Source organism: Microplitis demolitor, chromosome 4, assembly GCF_026212275.2.
Source record: "Microplitis demolitor isolate Queensland-Clemson2020A chromosome 4, iyMicDemo2.1a, whole genome shotgun sequence".
Taxonomy (NCBI): domain Eukaryota; kingdom Metazoa; phylum Arthropoda; class Insecta; order Hymenoptera; family Braconidae; genus Microplitis; species Microplitis demolitor.
This window is the reverse complement of record NC_068548.1, coordinates 22,296,456-22,315,119: the sequence shown is the minus strand read 5'-3', so window position 1 is coordinate 22,315,119 and position 18,664 is coordinate 22,296,456. Positions and strand designations below refer to the sequence as shown.

General features: G+C 25.5%; 2 protein-coding genes across 6 annotated transcripts in view; one reads left to right on the top strand and one right to left on the bottom strand.

Annotated features, from left to right (window-relative positions):
- The first annotated feature begins 4 nt into the window (after positions 1 to 4).
- Positions 5 to 14,179, top strand: LOC103577424 (kinesin light chain). 5 transcript variants are annotated; one of them, XM_008558046.3, is made up of 8 exons: positions 5 to 131; positions 488 to 537; positions 6,055 to 6,421; positions 6,628 to 6,793; positions 7,357 to 8,072; positions 8,147 to 8,350; positions 8,692 to 8,808; positions 9,070 to 9,654. In XM_008558046.3, the coding sequence occupies exons 3-8, from the start codon at positions 6,080 to 6,082 to the stop codon at positions 9,193 to 9,195; spliced, it is 1,671 nt and encodes a 556-aa protein (XP_008556268.1). In that variant the 5' UTR covers positions 5 to 131; positions 488 to 537; positions 6,055 to 6,079; the 3' UTR covers positions 9,196 to 9,654. The 5 variants fall into 5 exon arrangements, with proteins under 5 accessions (XP_008556268.1, XP_008556266.1, XP_008556265.1 ...); XM_008558044.3 differs by lacking the exons at positions 5 to 131; positions 488 to 537 and adding an exon at positions 3,986 to 4,373 and having other exon boundaries at positions 6,628 to 6,787; positions 9,070 to 9,657; XM_008558043.3 differs by lacking the exons at positions 5 to 131; positions 488 to 537 and adding an exon at positions 3,987 to 4,373 and having other exon boundaries at positions 9,070 to 9,656.
- Positions 14,180 to 18,358: 4,179 nt separating this feature from the next.
- The window catches only part of LOC103577425 (netrin-1), an 85,982-nt gene continuing 85,676 nt past the window's right edge, over positions 18,359 to 18,664 (bottom strand). The window contains exon 7 of the mRNA XM_008558049.2: positions 18,359 to 18,514. Coding sequence (XP_008556271.1) covers positions 18,370 to 18,514 — 145 coding nt within the window. The 3' untranslated portion in view covers positions 18,359 to 18,369. The remainder of the gene's footprint in view (positions 18,515 to 18,664) is intronic.

Sequence of the window (18,664 nt, the reverse complement as noted above, 5' to 3'; positions counted from 1 at the left end):
ATCGTTGTTTTTACTTTCAGACGAGGATCACAAAGTGATCATTACGACTTAAGTCATTATAACTAGTTGACAAAAAACAATTACCCAGTGTACAAATATTATTATAATTATTTATCAGTATCAATAACTAGGTAACTATCAATAAAATAACTTTGACGTAATATAAATAATTAAAATAAATATTAAAAATGAAAAAAACGGTCATACATTAATGAGCAACGCTCTCGCCATTTTATCCTGTCATACTTGTCTTGTGATTTAGTTAGTTCGTGAGCTAAATGTAATAAAAAAACGACAATTAAATAAGAAATAAAAAATAAAATGACGATTCAAATGTTTCTTATCTATAATTACGACTATCATAGTCCAGCAATCATGAAATGCTGAAGAAATAATAATAATCATCATTAACCTCTTTAACAAAAAATTTTCTTAGCATATAAGTTCTAGTGGAGTTTGTAAAATTAATCTGTCATTTTTTTTACAGTGTGATGGTAATTTGAAAAATACCAAGGATTCCTTTCTGGATCTCTATAAGTGAGTAGTTTTATTTCAGTTTAATTTTTATTAAAACAAAAGTTTCTTTGTGAGATCCATCCCAGATCTAGATATTTTTCCGGGACTGTAGAGCGTTCTGATACTTTTTAATATAAATTGTACAAAAGATTGTATTACTCTCTTAAAACTTTATTACTCTCCTCTGGATACTCTTTCACCTGCCACGCCTTCAACGAGAGCAGGTGAAGCCGGAAAATCTTACATACTTTAATTTGTTTCCGCGATATTTATACCGTGACGAAGATCTTAGATATTTCAACTTACTTGGGATTGAGAGTGATAATAAAACAATCGCGCTGAGTAAATGTTTAAATTAATCGAGTGATTGTTTTTATGATAAATATTTATGCTTAAATGTTTAAATAAATATTTATTATTTAATTAATTAATTACACTTGAGTTGGCAATGAAAATTAGAAATTTATATATTTTTTTTGTTGATAATTATTCGATTTTTTTTATTATTACAATTTAAATTGTAATTTTTATTATGAGTGTAAGTTTAGCAGACAAGAAAATTTCTAAATTATTGATTTTAGAATTTTCTAAAAGTATTTTTTAATTTTTTCCTTAAAAAAGTTACTTTATTATTTTTAAATTTAAAAAATTGTTAGATGACCGCCAACTTTACTGTCAGTTTTTTATTACGATTAACTTTTAATTGACATTTCATTGAGTCTGTTACAACATTTTTAATCAACGTTTCGATAAAATTTTAATTGAATTTTTGAAAAAAATTAAAATCAATTTTCATTTGAATTTGAATTGGATTTAAATTTACCTTGGAAATGAATACTCGAAATATTTAAATTAATAAAATTTTTATAACTCAAATTTTACTAAAAAAAAAAAACTACAAACATAACTTGGTAGTCATTTTTTTATTAGATGAATCTTATTCCATTGAATTATGCTAAATTACTTACGTAAGTCCGTATTATTAGACTTTGATTTAAATAAAATAAAAGAATATAAATTCATACAAATTACAGTTAACCCACAACTATAAAGAATACAATCATACATTTTTAAATTAAAACAGTTAATAATTCTTTACATATATCATTAAAATATCATTACTTAACATTCAGTAAATAGTAATTACAAAAAAGTATTGCAGTGACTAATGCCTTAAAAATCCTCACTTTTTAAAGTAAAGTAAATTAAATTGACAATTATTAAATAACATAGATTACAAATTGTTAACAAAAAGTCATTAAAAAAGAAAGTAGAATAAAAGTTATTAATGTATATTAATACATTATCGCATGTTCGTTCCACCTGATTATTAAGTATGTAACTGTATAATTAATACGTGGACAAAATATGAAAGTACTCAATTATTTAAGCACTTGTAGCATTGTCTATTAATAAATTATTAATATTTTTACTAATTGATTATGGATAATTAATAGATAGAAAAAAAAACAACTTTCGAAAGAGTGTAGTCTAATTTTAATATTTGCGTCGTAATTAAAAATATATATATTTATTTTTTTAACAACAATATTGTTTATATTTTTATTTCCACGTGGACACAGAAAAAAAATTTTTCGTTTTTAATTTATGAAAAAAATTTCTTAGAGTAAGTAAAAATTTTTTGCGCAAAGTAATCCTTTTTTTTCTGTTTATGTTTTTAAGGGATAATAGAATAATATTGCAACATATTTTATTTATATATTTATATTATTTTATTAGTATGTATATAAGTTGTTACGGTTGAGTTGAGCTTTGTTTAGTTGGTCTTAGCGGTGTAGTTGCTCGGATAGTAATGTCGTCACGGCATGAATCATCGGATACCGTCTATCGCACTCAACTCTCGAGCAATCAGTATTATATAGATATAGATATACGACACGCTGATAAATACAGATATACTTGCATCAAAATAACTTTACTGCAGTTTTGTTTTTTTAATGCTTTGTAACTCACCACATACTCTTATCCATGGAATACTTACACTGTACTAAAAATTAAAGTCTTAAATTTAAAAAAACTTCTGTATGTATTATGGGTTAAATGTAAACTCGTTTGTAATAAAATTTATTATCGTTATTTGAACCTAATTTCACTTGATAATACGTTTATATTTAATCTATTCAATTTATTTTTATTCTTATTATTTAATTCAAGATAAGGTTTTATATCTGATGTATTTATATTTAATTTAAAAATTTTCTTTGGTTTTTTATTCATAAAATTTTGTAGACATCATATTTTTATTTGATTATTTATAAAAAAAGAATTGGATAGTTGGTTGTACGGTAAAAAATAAAATGACGTTTAATTGTATGGTCTAATTGAAAATTTATCGAGCGAAGAGTATATAGCTCATTGAATTTTTTTAATTAAAAAAATATGGAGCGAATTTTTAATGGAGATATTGGAGACCTGGAAAACTAAAAAAAAATTGATCTAGTTTTGAAATTTTATTGAAAAAATTTATTTTGTGTTTGTGGTACTTATGGTCGGGAGAATTTAAAATTTTAAAGACTTACTACTTAACTAAATATTTTCTCTTTAAAGATTAGAGTAAATTAGTCAACTTTTCGGGTCTTGACTCACTAGTTTTAACGGTAAACTTAATAAAATTAGCTCTCTAGCAAATTATAAAACTTTATTTATAAAACGTGCCATAAATAATGACAAATTTAATTTAATTTAAAAAAACAAATTCTATTCATATGTTTCAGATTAAAACTTTTTTAAATAAAATATTAAATATTTTATTAAAATCCAAGAAAATCTTTATTTTTTTTTTAATTTTCGCGGTGAATTTTAAAATTGAGTAAAAATTTAAAGATCAAATTTTTTTTCAGCATTTCTGCATTTCATTTCAAAATTTCTTTTTCCTATAAAAAAAAAAAATATCTTGCATTAAAACCTTTTGAATTACTATGTAATAATATTCATTACTTATCACTTTATCACTTACTTGTTATGCGGTAATTATTATAGTTAATTTTTATTCAGCATAAATATTTATATTTTACTTTGCAAAACTTTTCAGCAAAAAGAGTTCTATGAACTTGTACAATAATCTTTCTGCAATGTTTACATTTATTTAGTCTTAAACATTATAAAAGTGTGTCATCTATTGTACGAAAGTTCCCCTTTCATTTTTTCTCATTTTCATGTCTTCATTCGACTTACAGGATAATAATAATAACGAGTATGATGTTAAACCGCCCTTGCGTTGCATCCACTAGTAGCATGCATGTGCAATTACATTCTGTACATACTGTTATATATATATACATTCATACACGCATATTTATAATGCATGTGCAGCAAAATGCACACAGATATCGAGGCCACATGATAAGCGCACGCGCGGGTGCATTCTCCCACCCTGATCAAGTGCAAAATACACGAGGGGTGCAGACTAAAATCTACTCCGAAAGCGACTTCAGTGAGGAATAAAACCCCAAAGTGACGTGATTATCCCCGTAGTTTAACATTATTATACTGTATAGACATATATATTTTTATACCGTACTTTGTTGTAGTTTTTAAAGTAAAGTTATAATTATAATAATAATTAATAACAGAAACTACTATTATTTTCGCACTTAATTGTAACAAATATTGATATTGATAAATAATAAATAAATATAATTTAAAGTGAGAACATAAATTAATTAAATTTAAAATAAAAAGTTAACGTGGTCGGCTAGACGTGAGCGACACAGATCGATACCAGGGCATATACATAAGGGTTTTATCTTTTTTATACGGATTAGGTAGGTCTTGCAGATTCTGACATTATCAATGGGTAGAACTGATATGTCTAAAACACTTAATGCCTATAGAATGTGAGTTTAATCGTAAGTAATTAATTACCCATTAAAATCCTCATTTCAAATTTATTATTTTTTTATTTTTATTTTGGAAATCAGTTCAAAAATTTTTTAATTGATTGAAATTTATGAGTAAACAAATATTGGGTTGTTGTGAAAAATTATATTCAATTCAAATTATTTTTGGGTGAAAAAATTTTTTTAAATTTGGGCATCTCCGGATTAACTGAGAAAATTATTTAATATTTTTGAAAATAATTTTTTATATTATTGTAAATATTTAATAGTCATATTTATTAAAACAATTAATTTTTAATTTTAATCATTTTTTTAAATATTTGAAAATTTTACAATATAAGTGTGAATGCAGCAGGCATCAGACAAATTCAAAATTATTAATAAATAGAGTAAATAATTAGTAAAATGAAATTTAAAAAAAATGCGCGTTTAAAAAATTTACAAATTAGTAAATGCATTTTTTATAAATATTATTTTTTAAATTATTTATTTATAATTTTAAATTTGTCTGTCTGCTACATTCAGACTCGTTTAAAATTTATACTTTGATTAATTAAAAAATTATGATAAATTTTTATATACAAAGACACGTGTCTAAAAAATGATTCTCTATTCCGCGTACGTTATCGAGCCTACTGGTTTATTAATAACTATAAATAAGTAAGCAGATAAAAACAACAATATTAAAATCCATAAAAAAAATACTTGACCAGCCAGATAATTTATCAAATTTTTCCACGTCTGTAGAACAAGTTTTCACTGTAGTTCTTGTAAATGAATCTCTACTGTCTGAATGGCTGTGCGACCTTGCGCGAAACTTGTCAGCTGTTAAACCATTCACGTTATTAAATACTTTTTACAACTAAAATTATTTTTCTACATTCTCATCTTTCCCCAACAAATCCTTTCTCCAAAAAAAAAGTCATTTCCTGCTTTTCGTCTGTCGGTTTTAATTTTTCTAAGACCGGAGCCAAATAAAAAGAGGTCAAGGTCTGACTAGAAATCAAGGTATTCAACTCCATAAATCTTAATCAGTATAACTTGAAATTTAAAAATAATAAATCATTTAAATTTAAGTAAAAATAAATAAAAAAAATAATAATTATATCCAATAATTTTACTGTCCAAGTAAAATAAAAATAAAATTGCGCAGTCGCGAACTTATTGACCGATTGATATTTTTCGCCCGGTTTTGCGCAACTTTTAACATGGGGTAAGTTGTTATTTCAAAGTTAATCCGTTAATTTTTATTTATTTAAATAAACTTTAACGAATAAAATAACAATTTACTTATGGATTGAAAATATCCTTGTGAATTCTCGCTGTACTGAGGTTTTTTTAAAATTTTTTACATGTGAAAATTTTTACGGTCAGAAGGTCGTCAAGTTTGTAGTGGTCATTGGACGACAACGATGCTTGCAGGTCTTTAAGACATTAAATTTATCTTAACACTATATATTTTCATTTTAAGATAAACATTCAAACCTTACCATTTAAATATAAATAGTGTCAAGTTTAGTTTAGTTTTTCAATCTGGATCTCGGTTAGTTAAAATAGTCTAGTCCATATAGAGATCGTGAATGTCAAAGTTTCACACATGAGCCTCAGCCTTTAAAAGATAATTTTAAATTTGTCAGTTTACTGATTTACTAATTAATTAATTGTCTTAAAATTACAGAAAAAAAATAGAACATATTGGCAGAATGACAGCCATGACGCAAGAAGAAATAGTTGCTGGTGCCCGGACAGTGGCCCAGGGTCTGGAAGCTCTGCGTGTTGAGCACACGGGACTTCTTCAAGGACTGCAGTCTCAAGAGGCACCTGAGGCTCGTGATAAAGTAAATATGCTGTGTAAAAACATTGAAATGATTGAGCTGGGGTTGGGTGAAGCTCAGGTAATGATGGCCCTCGCGAGTCAACTACAGATGGTTGAGGCTGAAAAGCAAAAATTACGTACACAAGTTAAGAGGCTTTGTCAAGAAAATGCTTGGCTGCGTGATGAACTTGCTGGTACTCAACAAAAGTTACAAGCCAGTGAACAAGCTGTAAGTATTTACTTATATATCACAAAGCTCTATTGTCATATATCATTACACACTACAAAGTATAATTGTAATTTTAAAAAAATTTTTTCTATCGTTTCTTTTATTACTTTTTGAGAAAAATTTACTGCAAGTCCAAAAAATATTTTATTTGAAACGTAATTTCTTGTCAAGTTGTAATTAAAAAATAAAAATGAATATTTTTCAAGGTTGCTCAATTGGAAGTGGACAAAAAACATATAGATTTTATGGAAAGTATGAGACAATATGATCCAGATCCACCAGCAGATGATGAAAATGCTAAAGACAGACCAAAAGATGATCCGGTTGTTGACTTGTTCCCCGATGAAGAAGGGGACGAACGAAACAGTAAGTGTACGTTAAAAAAAATACTTCCTCTTTATTATTATTTATATATCATATATAATTTACAAAAATAAAATTATTAATGTCATTCTCAGACAGTGCCCTCTCCCCATTTTTTTTAAATATTCAAAGACTTTCAATTGTAATGACTGTAAAAATTTTGATAATTAATTGTAAAAAAGTTTAAATATTTTTTTGAAAAAAGGGCAACGCAGTTACAATTTTTAAAAAATTATTTAAAGTTGATATCAACTAGGAATTGAATATAATTTTGAAAATTACAGTTCAATCTTCATATCAAAATTATAATTTTTAATGTAAAATTTATGTACCAAATTTCGTTTAACTCTCAATTGATAACAGCTGAGTAATTTTTTTAAAAATCTATACCTCAGCGAAATTGTTCTTTTTAAATTAATGCTTTAATTTTATTGAAATTAATTAATAAAATTTTAATGCTGTTATGACAGCCAAAGGTCATTGAATATTTTTAAAAAGTGAGAGCAGGGGCATTGTCTGAAAATGCGCTCAAGTATTAAAATAATTACTAAATAATAAATTAAAATAAACAGCAATGTCGCCAACGCCGCCGTCACAGTTTGCCCAGCAAGTTAACGCCGGGTATGAAATACCCGCCCGTCTACGTACACTACATAATTTAGTAATACAGTACGCAAGTCAAGGCCGGTATGAAGTTGCAGTACCACTGTGCAAACAGGCACTCGAGGACCTTGAGAAAACTTCGGGTCACGATCATCCGGACGTAGCAACAATGTTAAATATATTGGCGTTAGTTTATCGCGACCAGAATAAATATAAAGAAGCGGCTAATTTGTTGAATGACGCGCTGGCAATTCGTGAAAAAACTCTGGGAGAAAATCACCCGGCTGTCGCCGCAACGTTGAATAACTTGGCTGTGTTGTATGGAAAACGCGGCAAATACAAGGAAGCTGAACCGCTTTGTAAGCGCGCATTGGAGATACGTGAGAAAGTATTGGGCCGTGATCATCCGGATGTTGCTAAGCAGTTAAATAATTTAGCGCTTCTTTGTCAGAACCAGGGTAAATATGAAGAAGTGCAGAGATATTATCAACGCGCGTTAGAAATTTATGAAGCTAAATTGGGTCCGGATGATCCTAATGTCGCTAAAACTAAAAATAATTTGGCGTCTTGTTATCTGAAACAAGGAAAATATAAAGATGCTGAAGTTTTGTACAAACAAGTATTAACTAGAGCACACGAAAGAGAATTTGGTGCTATCGATGGTGATAATAAACCTATTTGGCAGGTAATGCATTCATTTATTTTCATATTTATTTAAATAATGGAGCTGTCATTAATTGTATTGTTAATTTTTTTAAGGTCGCGGAAGAACGAGAGGAAAACAAACATAGAAATAAAGAGAACGCTCCTTATGGAGAATATGGCGGGTGGCATAAAGCCGCGAAAGTTGACTCGCCGACGGTAACCACGACGTTGAAAAATTTGGGAGCTCTTTATAGAAGACAGGGAAAATACGAAGCCGCTGAAACGCTCGAAGACTGTGCACTCAGATCACGCAAGGAAGTGAGTTAGAAATTTTTTAAAATTGATCTTTCCATTTTTTCTAAACAGAGCATTAACTTCGTATCACGATAACATTTGAAAATATATTTTTAAATAATTACTAGAGTTTAACGTTGCACAATTATTTTTTTTTTAAATTGCACGCAGCATTTGCAGCAGGTGAGTTTCCCATGCTTTTGCAAATTTCATACATCATTCACGTGTTTAAAATTTTATTTATTTAAATAACTGAGCTAGACTTTAAACTGAATTTTTAAATCAAAGTTGAAGCTTTTGAATTTAAATTAATTTTTTTTTCTATGACAGTAATAGAAGCTAATGAATAAAATTTATTATTTTAGGCACTAGATCTAGTAAAACAAGCTAAAGTCGCACAAATACTCGGTGATGAAAAAGGCACAACAAGACGTGGCTCACGTTCAAGTCTCGCGAACAGCGAACACGAGCAGCACGACGAGGTGAGTCTAAAAAATTAAATACCCAAAACCACTATAATTTATCGAGTATTTTAAATAAGTTTTTTTAAATATTAAAATTTAAAAAATTTATAACAGTATTTTATATAAATATATATTTATAAAAGTGTATATCGCACCGCATGTCGTAGTATCACCATTAGTCGTCTACTATCCTTTCTTCTTTCTTTTTTGTTTATTTTTTTTTCGTTGTCCCGGCCCGATCTGACGATTCTCCGACACACACATGATCACAATCCACAGGGCTCGCTGCCGCTGGTACAGAAGTCACTTCACGATGGACAATCCACCAACAGCGACACTAGTTCTAATAAACCCGGGTTCAAAAATAAATTCTTCCATGTTTTCGGTATTAATTCGAACACGTAGGACTTTTATTACTATTTTTATTATTATTATTAATTATTATTATTATTATTATTATTTAATACAAGCACGAAGTAGCCGTAATTTTTTTTAATACGCAATCTCATATGTCTTAATTGTAATTGTCTTAATTATTTCATTTTATTTTTAATTAATATCATTATTTATAGTATTTTTATTTTAAATATTATTGAATACTCATATTTTGTTTTTATTAATTATTGTTTACGTCACTGTGAGATATTTAAATAAATATGAGTAATTCAATTTAATAACTAATTAATTATTAATTAATAATTATTGACGATAGGTGCTTATAATTGTGCATTTGCCTTAAAGAAAAATTAATTATAATTACAAACAATTAAGACCAGTGATAAATTTATTAATAATTAACATTATTTATTAATAAGATCTGAATAATTATTTACATTTAAAATGATAAACAAAAAGTATAAAATTTAAATTTATAATCTAGACATTTAAAAATTAATTGAATACGTCTCAGGTACACTTGATTATTCATTTTAATAGAGATGTATATTTTTAATTGTGCTTTTTACAACTAGCATTTAATGAAGTTGCTTTTTTAAATTTCTATATTAATAAAAATATGATGATAAATAAATATAATAGAATGTTTTGATAAAATTAATGCATCGGGTTTCATTTACTTCCAACGAACGCTCAAAAAAAATATTAAATATTAAGACTTTGAATTTATTTGTCAATTATCGAAACACTTTGCTTATTTTTATTACTAAAAATTTATAAATTATAATAAATGATATTAATAATTGAGATTATTTTATAAATATTTATATTTTATGGCCTTTTATAAAATATATAAGTGATATAATGCAGTATAAGTACGTGAACAATTGTTTAATCGCGAGTTGAAGTAGTAGTGCCTTGATACTTTAATAAAATAAATTATTTTACAGAAAAAAAAGCAGTTAGTAAATAAAGTTTATACTGTTTTGAGTAATTAATGTTCCCCGGTTAATAAATAAAATTAATCGATGTATAAATAATAAATTTTTGTTGCTTACGATGCACGCATAAATTTTTTTACCACAAGTTATTCTCGCGGTATTTGCGTTGTCGTTTTTTTTTTTTTATTTTTTTATTTTCATTCGCTTAATTGTAAGTAAACGCGGGCCCGGGGCTTAGGTACAGTCAGTCGATGGGACAAGAGTAAGAAGATTAGATCAAAGGAAGCTGTCTGATGGAAATCCAAATGACTTGAGAAATTTAAGCTGGACAGGTGCGTATTTTTAGTAGGATTACTTCTGTTACAATTCTTTACTCTCTATCCCTTTATAATGCACAGTAGACGTGTGTAAACTTATTAGCTGCTATTATTTTAAATATTGAGAGGATATTCTCATTAAACAGGATAAAAAATAATTTGAAAATTAACTCATTATATTTTTATTGATATAAATTTTAACTTTTACTTGCATATGATAAATTCCAAAATATTGCGGTTTTTTAAAAATTTTTCATAAAACTGAAGTTAGCCGACGTCTAATAACTTTTGGAATTTTTATTAAGAGCAACGAAGTATAAAAAAAAATATTTGAAAAAATTGCACTTGTAGTTTTTATTATTTTCTACTTGTGCATTTTTTTAGTTTTTTCTTTTTTATTGATTTGTTAAAAAAAATCAGAAAATTGCTCATTGCCAATTTCAGAATCATTTTTTTTTAAATTATTTAAATTCCTCAGTAGAAAATGAATAAAATTTCTTATAAAACTTTGTTTTGTATGAAAAATGTAATTAATACTATTGTTGGTTACCCGAACAAAGTCGATTATTACCGATCTTTGACGAATGTACCTAAAGATATTAACTTTTGATTAATTGAGACAAAAATGAATTTTGAGAGATGAATTATTAATTTAAAAAATAGTTTTACGGAAAAAATGTATTAATTGATAACTTTTGAAAATCTTATTAGAGAATTTACAAAATAAAATAATTTATTAGACCTTTTTTATGAGAATATCCTCTTAATTATAGTTATTTATTATTTTTGCTTGATCAATTGCTTCATATAAATTTGATTATTTATTTTATAGTTATTAATATAATAATAGTGATATTATTTAAATGTAAAAAAGCACTAATGGTGACACTTGGTTGTTTATTGTGTTCTAATATTATTTAAAATTGATTGCCCTTTGTGCGGCTTTTATTTTTCATAAAGCATATCATACTTTTTTAAATAAATTGTTTATGAATATTTTATTTTCATAAAAGAATCTAAAAGTACTGATAATTAAATAAAACAAAAATGGATTTTTAAAATATTAAAAGTAAGATATGAAAGCAATTAAAAAATATTTTATTTAAAATATAAAATATAAAAAAAGATAAAGAATTTTGGTAGAAGTAGCGAATTTCTTGTGTTGCAGAATCGAAAGTAATGTGCACGGAGGATTCATCACATTAATGATTAATGAAGACTAATGATTAATGGATCACTAAAAAATAATAAAATAAGTGTCAAGTGAGCGAAAGTAAGGATGAAAAAATCCAAGGTGGTGACGTCTCGATAACCAAACGGCGTTTTTATTTAAATTCTTTTTTTACAAATATTTAACAATAGTGAAAACGTCGGTTCGATGTCTAACCTAGGCTGGATTGTTCATTAATGCATATTAATAATAATAATACATTCCAGAATTGCTTTCAACGATAATCGCGGCGTAAATTGCACGTACAAGTGATCAATTTAACACTTAAATAAAAATATAAAACAAAAAAATTTAAATAATAAATAGTTTTTAAAAGATAAACATTGAAAAATTCCCGATTTGTGAATTAAATTATAAAATCTGGAATGGGCTACGCGGTGAATTGATTAAAATCTGCTTTGACTGGAATTTTTAATCAAAAAAACAAAAATATAATACAAGTTTAATAGAAAACATTACACATGTTATTTGCACTTGAATTTTTTTTTTTTTATAAAAACATATCTGGCCAAATTAATAGATCACTTAATTTTTCGATAAGTAAATTCTATGATTATGTTATTAATTATTTAATAAATCAATTGATAAACATAATTTATTAATTAAAATAATAAAATTTACGTTTCTAAACATGTAGAAGTCATCGATTCTCAACTAAAAAGTGATTGCTGCAAAGACGATAATAATTTTAAAAATAGAGCCAAAAAACATTTAATCTGTGTTCTATTTGTCGAACTACGTTAAATTAGTGTTAGGATTATATACTTTTATTATTAATATTAATATTAATATTAAATAATTTATTTAATCACTATTGATTTTTTATAGTTAAAGATCTGAATTTAAAATCTAAAGTACTTGATTATGTAGGACTAGTCACCTAATGTATCTTAAATCAAGTTCTATTTATTATTTTGCAGTCCAATCCGTTTATGTTTACCGGTAAATTATTATTTCATAATTCAGGTAAAAGTCTAGAAGCTGATTTCGAGCGAAAAAATATTCTTAGTTTCAAAAACTCTTTTTTTAATTTGTCGGCTTGTTTAACTCGTCGAGTTGTTAATAAAGAGAAAACAGAGGGAAATTCAAAAATTTAAAAAAGTTTTTAAAGTTTGAAAGTAAAAAAGTAACAAATAAATTTTTTATTCAGGGAAAAAATTGAATTGCTTGCAAAACAAAATATATATGAGTATATATTTATTTCTTCATATTAAAAATATGTAAAATCATATTTAAATAATATTATAGTGTTTTTAATTTAAAAACTGTCAAAAACTTCAAACATTTTGCCGTAAGATGGATGAAGTTAAAAATGGAGTAGACGAAATATAACTGAGTTGTATTTAAATTAGTAAAATCAAACGTTAATTAGGAGTTAATTAACTAAAAAATATGTGTTTTATAATTAACATTAATATATTTTCTGGTTTCATTCTACTGTCTTATGCTGTAAGATGTATAATGAAGTTTAAAAATTGTAGTATTCAAATAAATGAGTTTGGTAACGTTCTTGTTATCAGATCTCATTCTAAATATTTGAATTTTCTATCTTTTATTTTTAAATTTGATTATAATAAAATATTTGATAAATCACGTCAAACAAGTGTTCAAAACAAAATTTTTGTAGTCAGAGAAAAGCTTTAGACTTTTACCGAAAAATCTTAAATTTTTCTATTTATTTGAAAAGTATGTTTTTAAATAACGAGTGAAGAATACAGAACGTTGAGTAAAATGCATGATTTAAATTAACGTAAATAAGATTTTTTTAAATTGAATTGATTGTGTATTAATAAGTATATTTTATAAAATTTATAAAAAAAAAAAATGATTAAAATTCACCGCTAAAAAATAATTTATTAAATGTCTGTACTTTTATTTTGTTTAGTTGCTATTATTTATTAATTATATCAATTAAGTATTAAATTAAGTTTTTTTAAAATAATATGTGCTCTCGACGCGATATCTACGCATTTGTAACCGTATGTGCGCCTGAGAGCTTTAAGGCCTAGTGTTTGTGTCTTAAACAAATATATCATTTTTTTTAATTTAAGTATTAAGAATGCATTTTCAGTAGCTTATTTGTCCAAACAATAAATTAATATGTAAAGCTAAAAACAAACTTATCATTTAATAATTTAATTATCATAATACATAATAAATATAATAAAGTAATAAATAAATAAAAAGTGATACTCTGCTAAAAATGTATTTTTTTTTTAATTTAATTAAACGACTAACAGAAATCGTCCATAAAATTTATGTTAATGACGGCAACCGTCCTTTGAAAAAAAATTTAAATAATTACACTTTTATTTATCTGTGCAATTTAATTTTCTTTTACTTTTAAATGTAGATTAACTATATTTATATTTTATACGCAATGCATTGAAATATTTATTAATTATTAAATATTGTAGCAGGTATTCTGGCTCTCAGGTGCAAAGAAATAAAAAATTGTTACTCGATCTGATTTGTATAAGCTTTGGTTTACAATAAATACATTTTAACTTGTACAAAAAATATCTAAATAAATATCTATTTTTTTTCCACTTAATTTTAAAATTTTAATTACTCGCCAAGGATCCAGAGGTCATCAATCCGAGCTTCTCAGTATTCGGAACATCAGGAGGAGTCTGGGCGAGCTTTTATTTAAGTCAGCGTTTTTTTTTAACGTTTAATTTTTAAATAATTTCGAACTAGAAACTTTTATAAATTTATTTAATGTGGAATTTAAATATAAATTGAAAGTATGATGAAGGTGAGTTGTGATTTCTTGTCTTAGGTCGGTGGCTAAAAAAATAAGACCTCCGACTTCTGAAAAAAATTTATTGACATTTAAATATTAAGGATTTTAAATAAAGTACTAGATTGTCATATTAATTTGTATATTAATATCTAATCACATTTATTACACCACAATACACATCGTTATACACTTTATATTTAAATAATTTAAAGTTAACACCATGAACTGGTAAATTGTAAGCGATTTTTTATTTTTTTCATTTATCAATAGACATTAATTACTTATTTATTAATTAATTAATTAATTATAATTATTGTTTTTTTTTTTTTATAAATAATAATCCGGAGGTATAAATAGCACACTTGTCACAGAACCAGGTTTAAAAACTATTCGATAAATATTTCTAATGATTTTATTTTAAATATTTTTCTGCCCATGATAATTTGAATTCAAGCGTTTAAATTTTCGGGTACACGTTCCAGGTGAACGCAATAACTCTACTTTAAAATAATAATTACTCGTTAATTAATATATATTTTGTCTCATTACCATTACATATGTTTTAATATTCCATATGCGATTATTTAAATATTTTTTATTTATTCTAATCTATCTTAAATTATAATTATTAATATTAATCTATACATGGTTGCGACAACAAGAACTCTTGAAGCTTAATAAATTTTTTTTAAACATTTTTCAATATTTTAAAATTTTAAATTCTCAAGTATTTTATAATTCGTTGATACAGTTCATTAAATAAATAATTATGCATAAAAAAAAATTATCGTTTACTTTTATTTAAACTTTCAAATTAATTAAACTTCCGTGAGTCTATTGTCATCTATTATTTAATTAAGTTGTCTCTAAATACTGTACAATAGTAATTTTAATAAAATACAGAAATGTATAAAAAGAAATATTGTAATAATACATTTATCTATTTATTTATTTATTAGTTAATTAATTAATTAATAAATTTATTAATAATTATTAAAAAACATGCAGATACTTGGATCAATATTATGGCAGTGGATTAAACATTAAGCTGCCTTCAAATTAAAATAATTTTAAATATTTATTATTAAATATTCCATTAATAATATTCTTATTATTACTGGCGTTTATATTTTTATTTTTAAATTTCTATTCAAGTATTTTTAAATACAGTCTAAAAAAAGCTTTCATAATTTTAATTTTTTTTTATTAAATTTACAAATAAGATCTACAATTATTTGTTATGGTATCGAATGTAAATAAATAAATAATTAATGTAAAATAAATTTAAAAATAAAACTAATTCTTAAAAGGATGTTGATGAGTGATAAGCTTCGAGTACAAAATTTTAGCAAAAGCTATATCAGTTTTTTGAATTCATTTGTTTATTTTTTAATTAAATATTTGAACAGGAAGTTAATTAATATTTATTTTATAACTACAAATGCATTTAGAAATTATTTTATTATAATTAAATAGAAAATTTTCTAATTGGCAGTTTTATTTGCAGCGCGCATGCGCGATTGCTTCCCGCTCTCAGTTACTGCGCATGAACGCGACGCCATTTTCATTGTCGCAGCAACAGTTCGAGGCAACGGTCGTAGTGAGTTAATTTGAATTCTTTTGTGGTAATTAACGATAAAAAAATTCAAATTTATTAATAAATCGTTCGTAAATAGCTTGTAGATTAATAATTTATATAAATTTTCGAGTGACAAAGTTTAAATTCGGGGAATTATTTTTTTTCAATCGCGGCGTCATGGCGTTCTCGGTGCTCTTGGTTGTTAAATATTAATAATTTATTATTTTTAAAGATTGTCGGGTAAATATTTGTGCTTAAAATAGTGAGAAATAATTTTATTAATTTTTTTTTTTTAAGTCGTGGTGTAATAAGTGATTGTGTGCTAAAATTTTTTTTTTGTGTCGCGAATTTTTTAAAATTTTTTCTCGGGTAATAAAAATAAAAATAAATTTATTTCTGACATTAATTCGTGGTCGTGTTCATTTTTTTTTTTTGAGTGTGTGCTAAGTTGTGTCAGTAGTGAAGTGGTGTAGTGTAGTGAAGTGAAGTTGTGTAGTGATGTAGTGAAGTGAGTGCTGTGATGTAGAGTCGGAAATGGTCTAGACCCAGGTCCTGGTTTCAAAATGTTTAATTTTTTTTTGTCTTCATAAAACAAATGAATTATTTTCTCAAGACCAACTGGTAGTCAAGTTCTCGACTTTGAATTCCGAAAATCTCAAGACATCTCCGGTGAGTAAAAAAAATTTTTTCAATTTTTAAATATCACGCAAATTATTTATCAATTATTTAAAATTTAATTGATTTCAAAAATATATTTTATTCAAATATAAAAATTTGAAATTTTATCCCGCGCTTGGCAGTGACGCTGCATCCACTGTAATTTCTAAATGCATTCATAGATGTCGCACCATGGTATCGAAATAATTTTCAAATTTACCGCGCAATTTTTTTTCTTCGTTTTATTATAGAGTTAAAAGACTCAAATATTCAAACTATAAAACATGATATATTATTTATTTTTTATATTTATTACTAACAATAGATACATTTTTTTAATAAACTTTCTCATTTTAAGTTTAAATAAATATCTAATAAGTGGCAATTACTGACATTCCATAAAATTTCTATGGAATTTACAGTTTTTAAATAAATCACAAAATTAATTTTTTCTTTTTGTCGAAAAAAAATTAAGTGAAATAATTTACAAAATAATGGGCCACTAATTGGTGGCCTGTAAATAATTGGGTCTTTCACCTCATTTTTATTTATATTTTAAAAATGTAAACCCATTAGCAGTACTTAAGAAATTTAATCACGAGTAAACTAATGTTTCGCACATAACGTCGATCTTATGGAGTTCGTAACAACTATTACAGCTTAACACGCAAGAATAAATACTCAGAGCATTACTGTAACCCATCACCTTTTATTTACGTCCACAAATAAATAAATTCTTCATGCACATGCACATTCGCTGGGCAATTTGACTTTGATGATAACCGCGGTTAAATATTCGTCTTGAACCATTCCGTTGCTCTGCTCAACTTTTTATTTTTATTCTTCTCCATTTACTCTACTTATCCTTTCTTCTCTGTACTCTACACTCAAATATATACGTATCTCTTCCTCTTTAATCTCAATACAATTAAAACTTGTCTTTAAATTCATACAACAACTCTTCCCTCATCCTCATATTTATCTCACTTGCGTGCTCATTTCGTTATTTTTTTTTTTTACTTCTCACTTTACAAAAATTTTATTTTTTGTTTACTCGTGAATAATTACATTTTTTTTAAGTATACAGAAAAATTTTGGGCCATAAATTGAAAACAAAAATTTTATCAAGACTAGAAAAAATTTTTTGGCGCGGGAATTTTCTTTCGCTTTAAAAATTTTTTTTTGTCCGAAGAAAATTTGTTTTGAAATTATAATGAAAAAATTTTTTCTGTGTACAAAAATCTTTTGCTAATAATTTTAAAAATACCAACGGTGCTCATTAATTAATTAACTAATTAATTAATTAATTTTTTATTAAAAATTAATTATCATACAAAAAATTTTTATTCAAATTTAGTCTTCAGTATTTGTTCATAATTATAATAATATTTAAAGAAAAAAAAAAGCAGTACAATTATTTATCGACTAGATATTATCGATATTTATCGACGCATAATTAAATTATAAAACTTTTTATTACTCTTAATTTAATAACTTATAATCTAGATTATCGTATATATAATTTAGATATGTACGAAGAGGGTTAAAAAAAAAATCAAAAAATATAAATCCGAGATTTAAAAATAAATTTTTGATTGGAAGAATTTAAATTCCAAGATATCGTTAAATAAATTATAATTATTAATTATAAATTAAAGTTTCAACGATTAGCTGCGGTCGTAATCGATTTTTTTTTTTTTTTATAAAATAATTTAATTACATGCTCGTGATCTGCGTTGAAATCGACGCATTCGGCGGTGCCACTCATCTCGCCATTCAATAACGATTGATTTTGGCGTTACCGTTAGTCCGTTTTTGCCGACTCCGTCTTCTTCTTGTCCTAAAAATAAGTAAGACCTGCAAAAAAATAAATAATAAATTAACCAAATAAATATTAAAAACTTTCTCATATTTATGTACCAGCAAAAAACGCAATGAAAAATTAATCCGCGGGGAGAAAAAAACGTAATAAATGAAAGTAAAAAAAATTATATATGACAAAGATAT